This window comes from Emydura macquarii, unplaced genomic scaffold (genome assembly GCF_026122565.2).
Source record: "Emydura macquarii macquarii isolate MOO-44397 ecotype Brisbane River unplaced genomic scaffold, CSIRO-AGI_Emac_v2 contig_383, whole genome shotgun sequence".
Lineage (NCBI taxonomy): Eukaryota > Metazoa > Chordata > Testudines > Chelidae > Emydura > Emydura macquarii.
In genome coordinates, this window is record NW_027130520.1 from 14,990,119 (window position 1) to 15,009,155 (window position 19,037).

At 37.8% G+C, this 19,037-nt stretch overlaps 1 protein-coding gene across 3 annotated transcripts in view; it reads right to left on the reverse strand.

Annotated features, from left to right (window-relative positions):
• The window catches only part of CSMD3 (CUB and Sushi multiple domains 3), a 1,042,296-nt gene that overhangs the window by 625,222 nt on the left and 398,037 nt on the right, over positions 1-19,037 (reverse strand). For 2 of the 3 annotated variants that reach the window (XM_067537408.1, XM_067537407.1), the window contains 2 exons: positions 16,788-16,865; positions 10,252-10,339 (listed from right to left, as the gene is read on the reverse strand). In XM_067537408.1, the coding sequence (XP_067393509.1) occupies positions 10,252-10,339; positions 16,788-16,865 (166 nt within the window). The remainder of the gene's footprint in view (positions 1-10,251; positions 10,340-16,787; positions 16,866-19,037) is intronic. The other variant, XM_067537409.1, reaches the window with a different exon arrangement.

The following is a 19,037-nucleotide window of genomic DNA, read 5'->3' on the forward strand; positions in this document are numbered from 1 at the left end:
CTGGGGGTCATAGTGGACCACAAGCTAAATATGAGTCAACAGTGTAATGCTGTTGCAAAAAAAGCGAATATGATTCTGGGATGTATTAGCAGGAGTGTTGTAAGTAAGACACGAGTAGTAATTTTTCTCCTGTACTCCACGCTGATTAGGCCTCAGCTGGAGTATTGTGTCCAATTCTGGGCACCACATTTCAGGAAAGATGTGGACAAATTGGAGAAAGTCCAGAGAAGAGCAACTACAATGATTAAAGGTCTAGAAAACATGACCTATGAGGCAAGACTGAAAGAACTGGGTTTATTTTGCCTGGAGAAGAGAAGACTGAGAGGGGACATGATAACAGCTTTCAAGTATATAAAAGGTTGTTACAAGAAGGAGGGAGAAAAATTGTTCTTCTTGGCATCTGAGGACAGGACAAGAAGCAATGGGCTTAAATTGCAGCAAGGGAGGTTTAGGTTGGACTTTAGGAAAAACTTCCTAACTGTCAGGGTGGTTAATCACTGGAATAAATTGCCAAAGGAAGTTGTGGAATCTCCATCATTGGATATTTTTAAGAGTAGGTTAGACAAACACCTGTCAGGGATGGTCTAGATATTACTTAGTCCTGCCATGAGTGCAGGGAACTGGACTAGATGACCTCTTCCAGCCCTATGATTCTATGATCTGAAAGTCCACTCTGGGAAGATGCAGGAGAGTTGTTTATGAAAAATCTTTAAGAAAATTATTTGTTTATATATTCAAAGCTATCTTATCAAAGGAAAGGAATGTACATTTATAAATACGAATTTAGTGAAAGTGGAGATTAGCTTTATGGATGCCAAAGCTGAATTCAGAGGAAGGATGGTTTAGTGCTTGTGGTGCAAGCCTAGGACTCAACAGACCCAGGTTCAATTTCCCTTTCTGCACAAACTTTCTGTGTGACTTTGGGCAAGACATTTAGAGCCAGATTTTTAAAAGATCTTCAAAATCACCTTGGTAAAATCAATGGGAGTTAGGTACTTAAGCACGTTTGAAAATCCCATTAGGCACTTCTCTGCATTTTAGGCACCTAAACAGCTTTTAAGATCCAACTTTTCATCTCTTTGTACCTCAGTCCAACCTCTGTATTTCCCTACCTCACAGGGTGTATATAAATATATACTCTAAATAATAGTATTTCCCTACCTCATAGGGTAGTGTGAGGATATATACTTAAAATATTGTGAAGTGCACAGATACTATGGTAATGGGGACAATATAAGTAGATTGAGAGAAATTGCTGAACATAATTAACATTTTAAAAAATTAATACATACCAAAATTACCACGCAGTGGTGTCTTAAAGCTGGTCAATATGGAGAGTTAGTGCACGGCAAGTTGGGGAGTAAATCTTCAGCACTCTAACCTAATGTGCACTAAGCATGCATGTGGACTTGATGCTGTGTGCTAAAAATTCCGTAGTGAGCAGGACCTGTGTCTAATCTCCTTAACAAGGGGAAAGTCATAACTAGCTTATTCCTATCACCTATCTTAAACCACAGTTCCTGCAATGTGATGTGTACAGGTGGACTTTGCACACATTTCGTTGAAGGATGGGTAGTTTAAGCACATAATGTTTGAGGATAGTAAAGAAAAACTAACTAGGGCTATGTCTACACTGACGGCGGCAAAGTCGCCACCATCAGATCGACTTATCTGGATCGACTGAGCGGTTAGTGAAGATCCGTTCAGTCGATCTAGTAGTCGACATACTAAAACCACCTCCTCAAGTGGCTGTAGCGCTGTGTCGATGGGAACAGTGTGTCGATGGGAACAGTGTGCAGAAGAGAAGCACAGAAATCGACAGGAGTTACGCAAGTTCTTTGCGTACTTTGTGTAACTCCCGTCAACTGTTGCCGAATCGCCGAGGTAAGTGTAGACCAAGCCTAGGATACTTAAAAGTAAGATTCCAGAGGAGTCTGCACTGAAAAAAAAAAGTTATTTCTGATTTAGAACATCTATTTCAGTATAGGAAATGTTGGTAGCTATCAGTGAATCTCCTTGGCTCTATTTCAACCTTTAAAGCCAAGTTATGCTCAAATAGGCATTTAGAGTCAGAAACCAAGCTTTTAAAACGTCCAAACACAGCCATGGGGATTTGTACATCAGAAAAGAATATCCAAAACAGTAAGCACATTGTGTCAGGTCCCATGGGACGCTGTAAAATTCTGCAGTTCGTCTCAGAGCTTGTCTTACAACTTTTCTGAGAATATGTGAGAACATGTTTGCTGGGAAAGCAGCCAGTAGCCATATTACTTATTATGGCTGGAATAAAATGCTCTCCCTGGTTCCAACACATACACACATAGACATACTTGAAAGGAGCTGGAAAGAGGTGACAGGATACTGGCCAGGGTGAGAACCAAAGATTTTTTTTGTTGCTGTGTTAAAGCAGTATTGAAAGGAGATTCTGAGACGTCCTCCTACAAACATCTTTCCACCTCACTTAAAATGCTGCATTTTTTACTTAAAGTGTCTACACAGTTAATTCTTGTTGGGGACTGGAAGGTTGCTCATACTAAGGCTAAAATTACTAAGAATTGAAGTTTCGGGTACTCTTCATTCTAGCAGTGAGAAGAAAGGCCATCCCAGAGGAAAGCAAGGCTGCTTTTTACACCAAGTTTAAAGTGATCTCTAAAAGATAAAAAAATAGGATGTGCTATTTTTCTTCTCTATGATGAATAAGATGACATGACGGGGTTTTGTTGAATTGCTTTTTATTTTTTTTAAAATAAGGACGTTTCCCCTCTGGAAATCCAGTTATCTTGGAAGACTGCCAACTGGAGATCCGTTAGGGTGATTATATTACTAAGGTAGTGATACTTGATGAACTGGGAAAAGAAAGGATTTTTATTCAGCCTGTTAATCTTCTTCTTTTTTCGGGGAAGGTTACCTTTTCTTAGGACTCCTTGAATCTAAACAAGTGATCAGCTTGAGAGAAAAGACATCAGTCATTTAATATTCTACAGTCCTCCTCCTTCAATTAACCTGTGAGAAATCTCACAATCCACATTCCTGAGACCTCTAACAAATCTTCCAAGGGAAATCAATCTTCATTCTCCTAATATTTATGAGGTAAAAATAAGCAAGGAAACATCCTTCAGCCCTTTCAAGCCTTTTTGGTATATAAAAATGGCTTCAAAAAGATGGTTTTTCCTTCTTTGCAGGTCACACCTCCCCACACACCTTGTTAAGGGAAGTTTATGAGCGTCTTCAAGGAACAAAGTGATGTTGCCATCTATAGGGAAAAAGGAATGTTTGCTAACACAAGGAATTGAATTACTTGCTGTTTAAATGGCAATATAGTTATTTCTAATTAAAATGCTTTTTTTTAAAAAAAAGTTTTGTTTTATCTTTATCTGACCTGGATTTATTGTTACTTAAACTACTCACCATAATTTATATACAGCTGAAGGAAGATGAAGCCTTTTAACTAAGAAATAGCTAATTTCACCATAACAGTGTGTGTGTGGTGGGGGGATGGGACTGATGGCGCCTCACTTTAAGGGAATCCATTATAGTAGAAAATGGCCTAGTCTGGGGCTTTTCTAAGATAAGCAGAATCTAAAATAAGCATGTTTGGTCAACAAGACGTTGTACTAGACAGTAGCTGTTCTGAGAAGAAACTGCCAAGAGAAAAGTTGCCAAACGAGATTGTTCCAATCTTTAAAGAAATCAGACCAGAGTTGTTTGAATGACTGGATAAAATGAGAGGTGTCTGCCCTGCGGCAACTTGGCAGAATATCTTTGAGGTGACAGAAATGCCAGTGTACTTTGCTGTACTTTGGGAAGTCAGTAGAGCACTTATATTAATGTGATACCAACTAAGTAACTTCTTCCAAAGGGCCTAGTATATAATGGAAATGTTTTATACTTTACAAGCTATTTTTTCTTATATTGTCCCTAAAGATGTCTATTGAATAAAAATGGTTGATCTACTATTTCTCCTACCGTCAGAGTTCCTGTTCGAACTACAAGAATTCTTGTTCTATTAAAGCTGTGGGTAAGATAATAGCATAAAATTCTCTTACACTAGCCATTCTATAATGCACAGTCCTTTCCCTTCGAGTTTACAGTCTAACATAGTTCCAGCCCTGCAAACTGATGAGCACCCTCAGCTATCACTGAAGAACATAAAAGGTGTTCCCAGAATGAGTCAAAGTAAACTGAACAAAACAAACAGCAGTGCTGTAACTTAGCATTTCACAGAATCATAGAAGATTAGGGATAGAAGGGACCTCAGGAGACCATCCAGTCCAACCCCTTGTTCAAAGCAGAGCACCAATTAAATCACCCCAGACACAGCTTTGTCAAGCCGTGCCTTAAAAACCTGTAAGGATGGAGATTCCACCACCTCCCTAGGTAACCCATTCCAGTGCTTCACCACCCTCCTAGTGAAAACATTTTTCTGAATAGCTAAATTAGACCTCCCTCACTGCAACTTGACACCATTGCTCCTTGTTCTGTCATCTACTATCATTGAGATCAGCCTAGCTCCATCCTCCCTGGAATCCTTCTTCAGGTTGTTTGGTTTTTTTTAAATGGTATTGGGTGGGTGACATTTTTGTTGAAGTGGGTTAGTATTTAGGAACTGCTGAACAATGAAAAAGAAGCATGTAAAGCTGTTTGTCAAACAGACACAAAATACGTATATTTATATTCACTATACTTAGTGATTTTTTTCCTATTTTGAAAAACATAGTATATTAACAGCGTTACAGCTTCAAAGTGATCAATATATGGGAAAATATTAGATAAAATTTGGACCAAAATGTAAGTTTTGCGGGCCAGAGAGCTTTTACATTACTGTAATGTTTCTATGATTTTTGTCTGTTTAACTTCTAAAAGAAATATATTTTCCCCTTTTCTTGTCCCTGAAAACCAAAATATTTATTCTGAAAAACTGCTGCAGTGCCTCATGGGCGTTGTCGTTTGGGTGCCTTATGCTATCATTCTCCTCATGCACCACGGTGTCCCCTCTTGATGAGAGGAGGTGATGCATCATAGCAATTGCATGGCTGTAGTGCATCATGGGAGATAAAATCCAAATGTAGAATCTGGTCCATAGAGAAGAATAGCACAATGAGTCCTTGATTTTTAGTTAGTCCTAAATAAACACTGCTGTCAAATTTTGAGGAGGTCCTTCAATGACATTTCTTGCAGGATAAAGATGTGTTAGGGGGCCAGGAAAAATGTGGCTCAACCTAACTCTTCCCCTTCTCTCTCTCTCTCACTTTGCCTCTCTACCACTTGTACTCCACCCCCATTTCCCTTTCATAATCTGCCTGCAGAGTGGGACTTTTAGCCACCACCTGCTCTTCTTCCTTCACTAGCTCTTTCATTCCTGCCAGCCAGTAGCAGGTGTTTTATGTATCATGTGTTGGATGATATCAGGAGAAGACTCCATGTTTCTAAAGCTGAACTGGCTTTTCAGTAAGAAAATTATTTACAGAGATGCTTCAACTATATCTAACATTCCAGCCATGTTCATGAAAACTGACTTCCTGGTGCCTCCTCCAAAGTCCTGCAAACTGTGTTCTTCCCCCTGAGGTTCATACTGATTGCTACATCTTTTGTTTTAACAATCGTTGTTGTTATGTCTTTAGTGCAAGTGTTTGCTGACTTGCTGGTGCCAGAGGTTACTAATACATAGCACGGTCTAGGGACATAGCTGATACTGCCATCTCATTGTGGCCTGCTGCACCTCATAGTCCTTCAAGCACACTGATCTTCTAACCAGCTTCCAATTTTTGTGTATATTTTCTGTTGATAGACTCCTTCACCTGTTCCACAGTCATCTTTCTCTATCTGAGCACATCCCCTTTCTGTGTCTGCAAAGGCTGTTCTAGCAAATTCTATGGGCTGCTGTCTTTGCATCAGGGCTGCTTCTAGGACATCTTGGGAGACATCACAACATAGTACTAGTTGCTCTGCAGTTCTTTTGCATTGCTGTCTGACTTATTGTTTTCTTTAATCGTTCAGGCCTGTTCTTAGGTCTCTGACAATTCCCACACTGCATCCTGGTATGTTAACTATTTCAAAGGATCACAGGCTTCTGAATGCTTCTGTTAGAGGTGCATACAATCTGTAAAGATAGGTGGCCATCCCTATACTTGCTGGATTCTCTTACCGTCTTTTGATCTGGATTTTTCCTTAATAGCTGTGTTTCTCAGGGTCTGGCTGAAGTCCATCAGAGATCAAAATGTCTAATGTATGGGACTTCAGTTTTTCTCAGTTTCATTTTGTCTGCATTCAGTCTAATATTCTGCTCTCGGAACTTGTTTAGGAGTTGTTGAAGCTTGGAATCATGCTCTTGGATTGCCTTTTACTTGACTTCACTTTCTCCTACAGTAAAAATGTCATCTGCTACAATGTTGATGCCTAGTAGCCCTCTAGTGCCTGGATCAGTTTCCAGTGAAACAGCTGTGCATCCAGCAGTACTTGCCAAAAGGAATGGCAAAGTTTATCAAATAGCTGGATGGCTCATCTAGCTCAATGACTTTGTACTAGTATCAACAGGTTTCATGATGATGCCTCTTCGCAGGCTTGCCATTATTTACGCAGGGCTTCAACAGAGTTAGTGAAATTCTGTGTTTTGGTAGTCTCATGCACAATGGGGTCTATATCTAATTTCAGCCTGCTCTGTAGGTGTCCATCTTCTTGAAATATGTCCTGATATTCTGTTAGAATGCCAGCTGGAGTCCATGGTGACTGTTCTTTCTCCTCGCTCATGCTGAGGATAGTTCTGGTGTTGTACTGTGATCAGATCCAGGGTTTGCACTACCCAGCTGTCTAGCAGTGGGTAGTACTCTGCTGTGTCAACTAATATAAACTCCAAGTGACAACATCTCGTTTTATTGACAGTCTGAATTTGCCAACAGGCCTCAGAATGCTTTTATTGTACATCACTAGCAATTGATCACATTTCTCCAGTCTAGCATTGCTTCTCAGTATTGCTGGGATTACATTGCAGCTGGCTGCACTATCCATCTCGAATTGAATTGGTTGTTGATCTAAAAGCATAGTTGCAAATACGGCAGTTGTATGGCTGGAAGCCTTCTTCTGCTGTGCATGCACATTGAGTATCTTTTGGATCTGCTAATGTCACACTGCAGTTATTGTCCTCGTCACTGGAAATTTCAGCATCCTCATTTCTGTATGTACTGCTATTTTTCTTCCTAGGGTAATTATGGCAGGGGGATATAAAGCAGCTGTATTTCCCACCCCTCTTGAACCATTGCCCATAGGCTGGGTATTTTTCTTTCTGCCTTTCATGTTGCTTTGTATATATACTGGATCATGTTGCTTGCATTCTCAGTAAGTCTCTGTCCTGCTTCCTGGGTTTCTTTAGCTTGAGTCTGTATACATGTTCTGCACTAGTGTCTATTGTTTTTGATCCTTTCCCTTCAGCTGCCCTTGTTAGAGGCATTTCTCTAGGGTTAGATTGGTTTCTCTCAGCAATCTGTCCCGGAAGCTGGAAACCCATTTCCTACAAATGATTCTGTCTTTGATTATGGAAATGTTTTCAAAGTTACATGTGGATGCCACACTTCTCAATTCTGAAATATAAGTATCTATTTCTTCATTTTTGGTAAAAAACAATATCTCTAGGCAGTCTCATTCCGTCTGGGGTCATATTACTCATCAAATACCTTTATCAGCACTTCCTATTTTTGGGAATTATTTCAGGTAACAGTGTCTCACTCACTTCTTGTCCCAATGAGATAATAAAAAAAACCCCCACCTTTACCTTTATTTTTTACCTTAATTTTCTCATCTTTTCCCCCTATTATATATATATATATATATATATATATATAAATATATCTAGATAGATAGATTAGATAGATATAGATCAATTCTCAGGTTTTCACTGCTTCCATGCATGTGTAAGATTTTTTGTCAATCAAATTAAACTTTTCTGATGGCTTGAGTACCTCCATGCTGCTTGATTGCTCTTTTTTTTTGCTGATGTCTTGTTTTCCTTTTATTCACACTCTCTTCCTTGCTGTGGATCTGTGTAGACTGACTATTGCCACCAATTTCATTTATTTTGTGTTTGGTAATAATAGAAGAGGACTCCATTTTTTAAAAACGAAACTGGCTCCTTATTAATTGAACTATTTACAGAAGTTCTGTGCTTGCAGCTAGCATTCCAGCCATGTGCAAACAGATTGACTTCCTGGAAACTCCTCAGAACTCTTCCTTCCTGCAACCTGTGCTTCTCTTTCCAAGCAGGTTGCTACAGCCATGTGCAGGGCATACAGCAGTGAGGAGAGGCACAATGGTTGCCTAGCCCACCCCCATCCTCCAATCACTAGAAGCACCCAACTAATCCAAACAATCATCACTAGTAGCCCAACATTCAGACTTCGATGGACCTTATATGCAGAGAGACTTGGGGGGAATCAGTTGAAGATGCCTGAGTCTGCTGGTGTGATGGCTTGGAGTAGCTGAGGGGAATCTATTACTGCTGGTTAGGGGATGATTTTTGACTAGACTTGACTGCTTCCCTGGATCTCCAGCATGCATAACAAGCTCTATGGCTCAGGCTTACCACCTCTGTGAAGAGCAGAGGCTGGCTTGGCAGTGCCCCAGTCTCTGATCAGGTGAATATCTGTATCCCAAGGAATAAGGTGAGTGCTCTCCCTGCCTCCCTGGTCACCACTGTTGCTCTAACAATCTGCACTGTTTGCTATTTCCCATTTCCTTCCTTAGCTTAAAACACTTTCAAAAGCAAGGGCCAAGATGCGTCTCCCCATAGTAGACCCGGTGCACCCAATGGGTTTAGGAGAGCCTGCTCACCTGCTTCTGACAACTGGCTTTATTTTATCTACTAATTCACTACAGTTGCACTACTTATTATTATTATTATTAATTATGTGTTAAGTACCAAAAACATGCTTGGACCTAGCCAACATGGGAAATAAAGACGGTTTCTGTTCTAGTGGGTTCATAATTTGAAAAAATTACAGAGAAGATAGGACACCGTGGAACTCACAGAAATGGGAATTGGAAGTCAAGTCGGAGATATTTTGGTTTGCTTGGCTTTTATGTTTTGATTGTTAGCTTATTTCCACTGATGAGCTGCAGGGGATTATGGGGAAGCACGTGATCCTCCTGTAACATTTTTAAAAAATGAAAGCTAAGGGTGAGATTTTCAAAATCATCTAGTTAAATTAGAATCCCCCCTTTCTTCCCTCCTCTCAAAGACTGCATCACTTTGTTTTCAGGGCTAACCCTGGTGCATGCTAATTGTTAAGACTGAAAGGAATATGCAGCTGAGCTCCAGTGCTGTAGGATGCAGATAGGACAGCCGAAAGGGAAACACAAGCAGTTTTTAATTAAAACAAGTTAGTAAGGTTTGGTGTGTCCCAAATCTTCTCACTAGCCCTCCCTAAAATGCTTAGATTGCTCCAGTGCATAGTGGTGTGATAATTATGGAGAGAAATTTAATTTCATATCAGGGAGAGAGGGAGACAGGAAAAAAATGTTACAACCCCTCAAAAATATTACATCCAGTTTCAGTTGTTAAAATTATCTTCTGTCTCCATTATTGTCAGGACTGCTGCAGCTGCTAACAAGGGGATTTCCTTCTTGTAAGTGCACATGGAGACATGTACCATGTAGCCTGCATAACCCCAACACTGACAACTGCTCTAGAATCCCCATCTCTTGCACCTACACTGAGTTGGGGGAGCTATCATCACAGTAGCCTGCCTCTCTACTCATCAGCACATGCCTGCCTAGCCCTGTCCCTGCCTGATGACCATTAAAATGGTACTTTGAATGATCCTGAAGGTCGTCAGCCAGTGTAAACCACTCTGACTAGTCTGGAGAGACCTGCTTTTCGTCTCCTTCCCTCACACACATCCTCCTCTTACCATCTCCTCACAAGTGTCCCACAATAATCTCCATTTCTACATGTAAGCCCAATATTTGTAGAATTAAGGCAGATGAATATTTATGTGAGAGAAATATTTTAAATTAGCTTCTTCAATTAAATTCTTTGCAAATCACCAGTTATGTGTATCACACTCAAGTATAATATAGAGAGCTTTGTCCTTAGTACTAAAGTACAAACACAGTGGACTATATTGTGTCATCTAATTTTAAATAGAACTTCCCAAAGGGTTGGCCAATGGTCTTAGCATATTTTAAAATGTATATATTTTTATGGTCTTTCAACAATTTGAATGTTAGAGAAATGATATTATGGAAGGGTTAATATTTTACCTAAAATCTGAGCCTATCCGTTTTCCATTTTCTGGTTCTCCAGGATCTGGACACAAATTGGATGCCTGTTTAATACCTCCTTCGTTTACTGTAAAAAAAAAAAAAAAAAAGAAAACAACACGGTTTCAGGAAACCCCAAAATATAATGCTTTGTACAATTAATAATATTAAAAACTTACATGGTCTACCATGTTGTTACTTCAAAAACACCAAACAGTTAATACATTTTGGGGTAGAACACAATCTCCAGTTCCAATACACTTATTTTCTTTCAATGATAAGTGCAACTTTTACAGTATGTTTTTATATCTATATACCACAAGTTTTAGAAGTCTTAAGATAATAGAAAAAGTACCAAATAACACTGTTTATTTGCTTGTCATCTTATTGAATCCATATACATGTGTTACTTCTATTCATTTTCAAAAACAATATTTAAAGTTAATGAATTCTTCCTTAACATTTACTGTAATTTCTGGGAAATTTTCCTCTAACCATAATTCATTAATGTTACTCTTGCCTTGTTCCCTAGTGTCTGACCTGCTGTCCTGGTATCAATGACAAAACTTCCATGGAGTTGGGTCAGATAGGCCTTAATTTCTGCTGTGAATCCAAATATCTCAGAATTTAGAGGCATGGGGTCAGCTTCGAGATACGAACCAAATTTGACCTTCACAAATTTCTTAAAACGAACCAAACCAAATCCTGAGAGCTGAACATTCCCAAATCATTGGGGCTTGAAATCTTTATCTGGATCTGAACTTTTCATCTTGGATTAATCTTTTCTTATAAAAACAGATTAAGAACTGATTCAGTGCCATTTATACACACAAACTTTTAATTCATTGGGAGTTATGCACATATAAAGGGTCTAGAATTGATATCCAAATTGGTGTATTTTTTCAATAGTTTGCATTTAGCAATCTTGTATTAGGCATATTTTACACACTGAGTTTGCTCTACTATAAAAAAGTGAAACATATTCTATCATTTCTCTCAAGATTTACTGTTTGCAAGGGTTTCAATTCCAAAAAATACTTCTGGCCCAGTTGAGTTCTGTTTATCCTATTTGTGCACTGAATTAAGAGTTGATGATCAGGGAAATAAATCTATATCACAAGAGGCTGGTCAGCTGCTACTTGAGAAATGTTTCGGATTAAGATTAAACTATTTTTATTTTTTCAAAACTGAGTGATATGAAGCCTAGGCATCTATATTAAGAGGAAAATATATTTATCCTTCTTTGTTTCTGATTAAATAAGTCAGTGGGCTTTGGCATAGTAGAATGACAGTTTTCAACATAATATAATAAAACTCCTTTGAGAGAAAGGGCTTGTATATAATTAAGCTAATCAGAAATGTATTATTCACACAATTTTTTAAATTTTTTAAATTATTGTATGAGAGAGAGAGAGAGAGAGAGAGAGAGAAATTTGTTTTTAATTAACTATATGTCTAACCTGTCAGACTCCACCTCTGAAAGAATAAAAGCCCTAGAAAGCCTGACAGTAAGGTACCCTGGAATAGGGCAAGCGCCTTTCTAATGTCCTTATGTGAGGAATTTCCATAGGGGTGTTTGGGGGACTCTCCCTTGTCTGGCGGCCGGTGCATTTGTGCTCACAGAGATGGTAAAATTAGCTTAATAGTGATGGGTGAGGGCCATATAAGAAAGTGGAGAGGATGGAGAGCAAGTGATCATCACTTACCTTTTCTTCTGTGGTTGGGGCACTTTCCCAACCAACGGGGCCCTCACCTCAGCCTTTGCTGGCTGTGGCCATTCTATTCAGTCCTCTCTGTCCCACAGGTGCTGGAACTAGGGGTGCTGCCACATCCCCTGGCTTGAAGTAGTAATAACAACCCAAATACATGGTTTTCCTCCTTCAGCACCCCCACTATAAAAAGTGTTCCAGCACCACTGCTCTGTCCTGAAAGAGCTACAGCATGTATGGTCTGATATTGGCAGCAAGTAATGCTAAGTGCCTGTTCATCCACAATGGTATACTCAAGGCTAGCTGGATTGCCACTTTTGTGATTGGAAAGGAGTTTTCCAACAGCAGCACATCAGCTGAAGAGATGGAGGTTTTTCTCAATTTCCTCTAAGAAGCTTAATGAGTCTCATGGGTAGGATGAAAGTGTGTTATCCATAGAAAACTAAGTTCTTGCTACTGTTGGAAGATCCATGGGTTTGGCAGTAGTGGTACTGCCATTGACTGGAGTCCATATGGACAGCCTAGGAAGAACTTGTCATTCAGAAATTTAGATCAGAATCCATTTGGGAGTACTTTGTGTGTCTTGTATGGTCCCAAAGTCCAAGGCAGGGATTGGGAACTAAGGCGGCAGTTAGTGGGTAGTCCACATGGGATGGAATGGTACCACTGTGCACCGGCAGAGGAACTCTCATGGTACTCTCTACCTAGGAGGAAGGCTAAGAGGATATTTGTGGGTGGGGCAGGAGTGGCATTCAGTTAAGATTTTGTATAGTTAAAAGTTTATTAAAATTGTGGCCAGAAGCTTTTATTGGGGCTGGCTGCAGATGACAGTTCTGACATCCCCAAATTTGATTTGAAATAATCAGTGTACTTTTAGCATAATTGTACTGTATACATAGGTAGATACAGAATTTATTTTACTATGACTAAATGACCAAGACAAAATCCAGCTTTAAACAGCACTTCCTATTTTATTGCATTTTATCTTTCAGTATTTGAAAGAGAATATTTTATTCTTGTACTCTGCATTATTCTCAAAAATGGTAATACTGTGGAATTTATATGAAAAGAGCAGACTCTGTACTGATTTCACAGCATAAAAATAATTAGATTCTACACATTTCACCTAAAATAAAATTTTCACCCACGTGAAAGTTGCTGCTTTATATCATCTTCCCTAAACTGTTGCATTCTTAATAAAATACAATGAAATGGAACTTAACATGATACATGGGTGTATTTTATATTCCTTTAAAAAATTCTGAAAGATTGTACTGAATGAAAAAATATTAATAAAAACAATTAAAATGCCCCCTTCCCCCCCACTACATTTAGAACTTCAGAACAAAAATAAAGTCTAGCTCCAATGTATTAAACTGACAACTCTAATTTTGGTCCCAATTCAGCAAAGCATTTTAAGCACATGCTTAAATCCACCCCCATTCATGTTCATGCCTAAACGTGCTTAAGGGATTGGTCAAACATGGATGATCTGCTGAGTTTGGACCCTTTGTACTGCTGGCGTAGGATGCTATCACACATAAAACTTGACTTTTCTGTTTGTGAAAATATAACTACTTTAGTGCTCCCCACTTTTCCCAATATCCCAAACAGTCCTCTGACAACAGTTAATGGACATTTTACTGTAACCAAAGGAATATCATGAGTGAGGCATTCCATCATGGTCTGAGCATGGGACTGGAAGCCAGAAATTCCTGAGATCTAATCCAGACTCTCACACCAATTCCCTTATGACTTTGGGCCTTAGTCTTACCATTTGTAAAGTAAGCATGGTACTTATATATATCACAAGGATATAATGAGATTAATAATAGCCTCTCTTATGCAAACACTCATGCACATGTATGATTTCTTCTCACATCAGGAATCCTAATGGTTTCAGGTGCCTTAAGGTAAGCATTAAATGAGTGTTTGTAGGATCAGAGGCTAAATTTATAAAAAAATTTATAGGTGAAAAACACTATATAAATGCTTTCTATTTTGTTGTGTGTCTGATGTATTCAGCAGATTTAAGATAGAGAGAACAACCATAAAAACTGTCTCAGGACAATGGTTTCCTGAGGCTTAGATAATCAAACCAATAATTTAAGGTAGCTATTTATTTATATTATTTCAAATAATATATGTATGTAATGTACGTATATGTAATCTTCTCTTTTGAACCTTTAGGCAGTAGAGTGACAGTCATTCATTTTAAAAGACTCTATTCTGTCATTGTTCTGCATACAGGGCTCCCATTGAAGTCTCACTGGGAGTTTTGTCTAACAGTCATTGGCACAATATATTTTTATTGAAATACTGTCCTCATACATTTACAAAACAGACAGCCTAAGTGAATACAGAATGAAACTGAAGGATAAAACTGACATTCTCTTCTAAAAATTTTGAATCTGGCTGACCACGTTTAAATCAACCAAAATGTTTATCAATTGTTTGTAGGAGCTAGCTACCCATTTGGGTCATCCATCTCTGACTGCCTGACAAATTGCAGTACTACATACTTCAGTTTTATATGGAATATACACAAAATATCATCTATGTAAAACTTCAGTGATTTAAAGATTTTGCACTAAACATACTATCATAGCTTGAAGTTGCTAGCCACTAATGCATTAATAGCCAAATTCTGATATTTTAAAGCTGATCTGGAAAAAAAATTGTGATCAAGTAATATAAGATAAAGATAATAAATTAGTGGGAATGAAATAAAGAATGCTAAATTTGTGTTTGGTTTAATAAGAAAACTATTGATTTATAGCATCACCTTCTGTTGTGTCAAACATTCCATTATCAATTTCTGTTGTTTACATAGTTCCAGAGGGGTAGCAGTGTTAGTCTGCATACAGCAAAAACAACAAGAGATCTGTGGCACTTTAAAGACTAACAAATTTAATATTTGCAGACATAAGCTTTTGAGAGACTTCAAGTCTCTTCTTCAGATGCAGTAATACAGAAAATAGGTAACACAGAGGCATCTTATAGATATCCAGGTGCATTGAGAACAATGGGGGAAGTGGAGTCCGGTATTTAAGACCTAATGAGGACCATTGAGTAGGAGGTGAGAATGGGTGAGCAAAGTAATTTACCTTCCGTAGTGAGATAGCCACTCCAAATCTCTGTTTAAAACTCCAAAAACAGACTTCAAAGAGAAACTGCTGAGTTAGAAATGATCTGCAAACTTGACACATTCAAACTGGGTTTAAACAGAGACTTGGAATGACTATCTCACCAGGGAAGGTCAATTACTTTGCTCACCCATTCTCACCTCCTACTCAATGGTCGTCATTAGGTCTTAAGTACCGGACTCCACCTCCCCCACTGTTCTCAATGCTCCTGGATATCTATAAGATGCCTCTGTGTTACCCATTTTCTGTATTACTGCATCTGAAGAAGGGAGCTGAAGTCTCTTGAAAGCTTATGCCTGCAAATATTAAATTTGTTAGTCTTTAAAGTGCCACAGATCTCTTGTTGTTTTTGCTGTTTACATATATTTACATTTTACACTTTACATATATTTTCGTGTTAAATAGACTTGTCTCTGTTTTATGGTATTTCATGTTTTACAACCATCCTACTCTCCAGTGGAGCCATCAGTGTGAAAATAACATGGATTTTTAAAAAATGTTTAAAGCATCAACACATTTTTCACACGTGTTTAGTTTTCAGACCTGTTTCCAGACTTATTTCCAGGCTTGTTTAGGTGATACTCTTTGTAGATAAATTAAATCTGGCAATTCTGTAAAGTGCTATGATAAACTGAATAGAAGCGTGGCTTCCTTTATTACTTATACTTAGTAAAAACCATAGAGGTTTGCCACTTTAAGACACCTTTATAAAAAATGCATGACTCTCATGCTGACAATTTAAAACCTACAAGCGGAAAGTCCATTGAAAAGCATTTTTTTCATGAAAGTCACTGCCATGTTAAATCCTGAAACTGACCTCAAGACTGATATCTCAGGCAAAAATTATCAGTGTAAATATATCCTGCCTAGGGTGCATGCAAGAAGCACACAAATTCAATAAGTCTTCCCCCGCCACTGTGAATAATAATGAAATGTGGACACATAGTATGCATTTAGCCCATATTTATTTAACCAGTTATTTAAATATTTTAAATATGGTTCTATTCTGTAAAGTAACTCTGTAAAAATGGCACCTTTTTACTCAACAGCTCTTCTCCTTGATCTATTCAGAGACATATCTGCTTACTCTAATTTCTTGAAATAAGTTCTTACTACTATCAATCTTTTTAACCTTGTAGATTCAACATAGCTAAGATAAAGTGAGTTGAATTTTACTCCTCTTGTGTATCATCAAGTGCTTGATACTGCAAGTTGCTGCACACCCTCAATGACCTATTTTCTTCAAGAGTTTATCAAGTTCTAATTGGTTATACTTGTGCAAGCCAGCTGAAGACAAAGATACTGTTGGAGTGGCACTGAATTCATCATTTGAAGAAAATATGTGGTTGCACAGCTGTAACTAAGGGTGTACTCGAAGTTGAGTTTTGCAAGATTGGTAATTGGGGGATGGAGAGAGGATATTTTTATTTGCAAATTCAGCAAATTTGATCTGAAATCATTGAGACACAGTAAACAGGCACCCCATGATGTCAGTTTTATAGAGACCCTCCCTTCAGACTAGAACCACACTTTAAAATTGACTATGCAGATTGCAGAAAGATATTTAAGGCAGTTATACTGTTCGAAATATATAAACAATTTTGAAAACACACACAAACAACATAGACAGCACAAACTTCACTCTTGCACTAGAAAAATGTAACAAAAGGAGTACACTCACAGATAGAAAACTTGTTGCTGTTGTCTTTGCCTGGAAACAATTTAAATCCTCTAGATTTAAAATCTATGGCCTTTTTCACTAGTTAAGAAAACAAACAAAAACATGTATCAGGTAATACAGTCTAAACGATTTCATTTCAATTGACAGACTTTATTATCATGGAAGTATGCAAATTAGAATAACTGCTTTCTTGTAAGCCAGCATTATTTACCCAGAACAGAAAAAAACAAAACAAAACAAAAATCTTTTACACAAAAGAAAAGTACTCAGTTAAAATTGTGTATAAAGTACAGGAAATAAACAAGGTTTATATATGTAATTTTTTTCCTTCACGGTGCCTCTGATGCAAAACAAAAATGAAGGCTAAAGATAATAGTTTCCATGCACTGTAAGTGGTTGTGGAAAACTTTGCCACATAACTATGGAACCTGGAAAATGCATGACAGAATGAGTGCTTTGAAAAATAGTTTATTCCCTAGAGTTGATACTATGGTATTCCCTATAGTAATTTCCCTACAGTTAATACTAACATTTTTTTCTACCAAATTTTCAAGAATTCTGCAATGGTATCTACCAGTAAATTGTATAAAATTGAGTGTGTTATTAAGAAGAATCCCTATAAATAAAATGCAAATGTTTCATGGTGAGGGTAATTAAATCACTTGCAATTTTTAAATTAAGATTAGATGTTTTTCAAAAAGATATTATCTAGGAATTATTTTTGGGAAGTTGTGGCCTGTATTACATGGAAATATAGATGATTACAGAGGCCCCTTCTGGCCTTGGAATCTATAAATTATCTGGACTTACTGCAATAACAATCTATTTGTGTAATGCCCATAATTTGATTATATTTTTTTTACTGACAGAGCATCTTAATTTTTTAAAACATGTGTTATTCACAATATACCTAAAGGCATATTCATGCCCAAACCATAGCCCCAATCCTGAAGTCAGTGGATGCCCCATAGACACAAGGGTCCATTCATGCAGCTCCAATGGCAGGATGGGGCGCATATTACTATGCTACCAGCACATACTCTACAACAAGGCACAACCAAAACAATAAGCATCATCATGTTGGTTGCCTGCTTCACACACCTAATTAAAAGGAAAAAAAAAACAAAACCTGAAGTAACAACTATACAATTACAATCTTGCAATTCAAAAAACATTCTCAGATAGATCTTAAAATCTTGGATATTTTAGCAGGAATCCTGCAATTCCTAAAACATGTATGGATATTTGAAATGGTTTATTTCATTTGTGGATGCCCAAATGGTCTATATGTTAAAAAAAAACAAAAATAAAAAAACCCTGCTCCACAGGAGTTCCAACTAACTACTTCAAAATTTTGACTCATTTATGACCCTAAATCCAACATGGAAGGTCCAACCTTTATCTATAAAATACAAGGAGTTAATTTTCTATGATAAATCATGCTTAGATCTTTCCTAAGTAAAAAAACTTAAGTTCAGATCTGATAGCCTTATGGTGTACATACTAATCTACTGGGGCTATAACAACAGCAATAATTATGATATTGGCTTTAAAAATAGAAACACACCTAGTGCACTGTGTTTAACTGAGTGAATTGCACTTAAAACTTAAAATACACTCAGCTGTTCTAATTTGGCTTAATTGACCCCCTCTTTCTTTCCAAAACAGTGATTTTCAAGGTCTATTGTCATTGGTGAGACCTTCCTTTCTTTCCAAATTAGCTCTGGAAAAGCCCTTATTCTTGGGGCTGTGTGGCTTTTTGCTATCCCCAATCGGTTCTGAGAGGTCATGGTTGTCTTCATGCACCTTTGAAACAAAGAAGGTCAGATGAAGGGAGTAAAGAAAAATCAAAAAACAAAACAGAAAAATCAAAGGGAAGAAAAGGAGAAGAGAGGAGAGAATGAAAGCACCAAAGCACAGGAGAGAATGGTTTCCTTTGAAATAGTCAGATTACTATCTGTGATATACTCTCCAAGTAAACAGTGCATGCTGCTGTAAAAATGTACCAGCTAAACCAAACCAAACCAAACCAAACCAAAAAGAAGGTTTATCTGGAGATTTGACACATTGTATGCAGGGTATTTTCAAGAGTGGATGGATCATAATTACAGTCCAAATGGCAGTAAAAGTTGCATGTTGTCTGAAAGAGGCTATTAAAGATGAAGCCTGAACAAGGCAAAGATTAAAAATATATATCAGGGAAAGCTGAGCAAAGTAGATGAACAATAGGAGATACATCACTAAGGAACT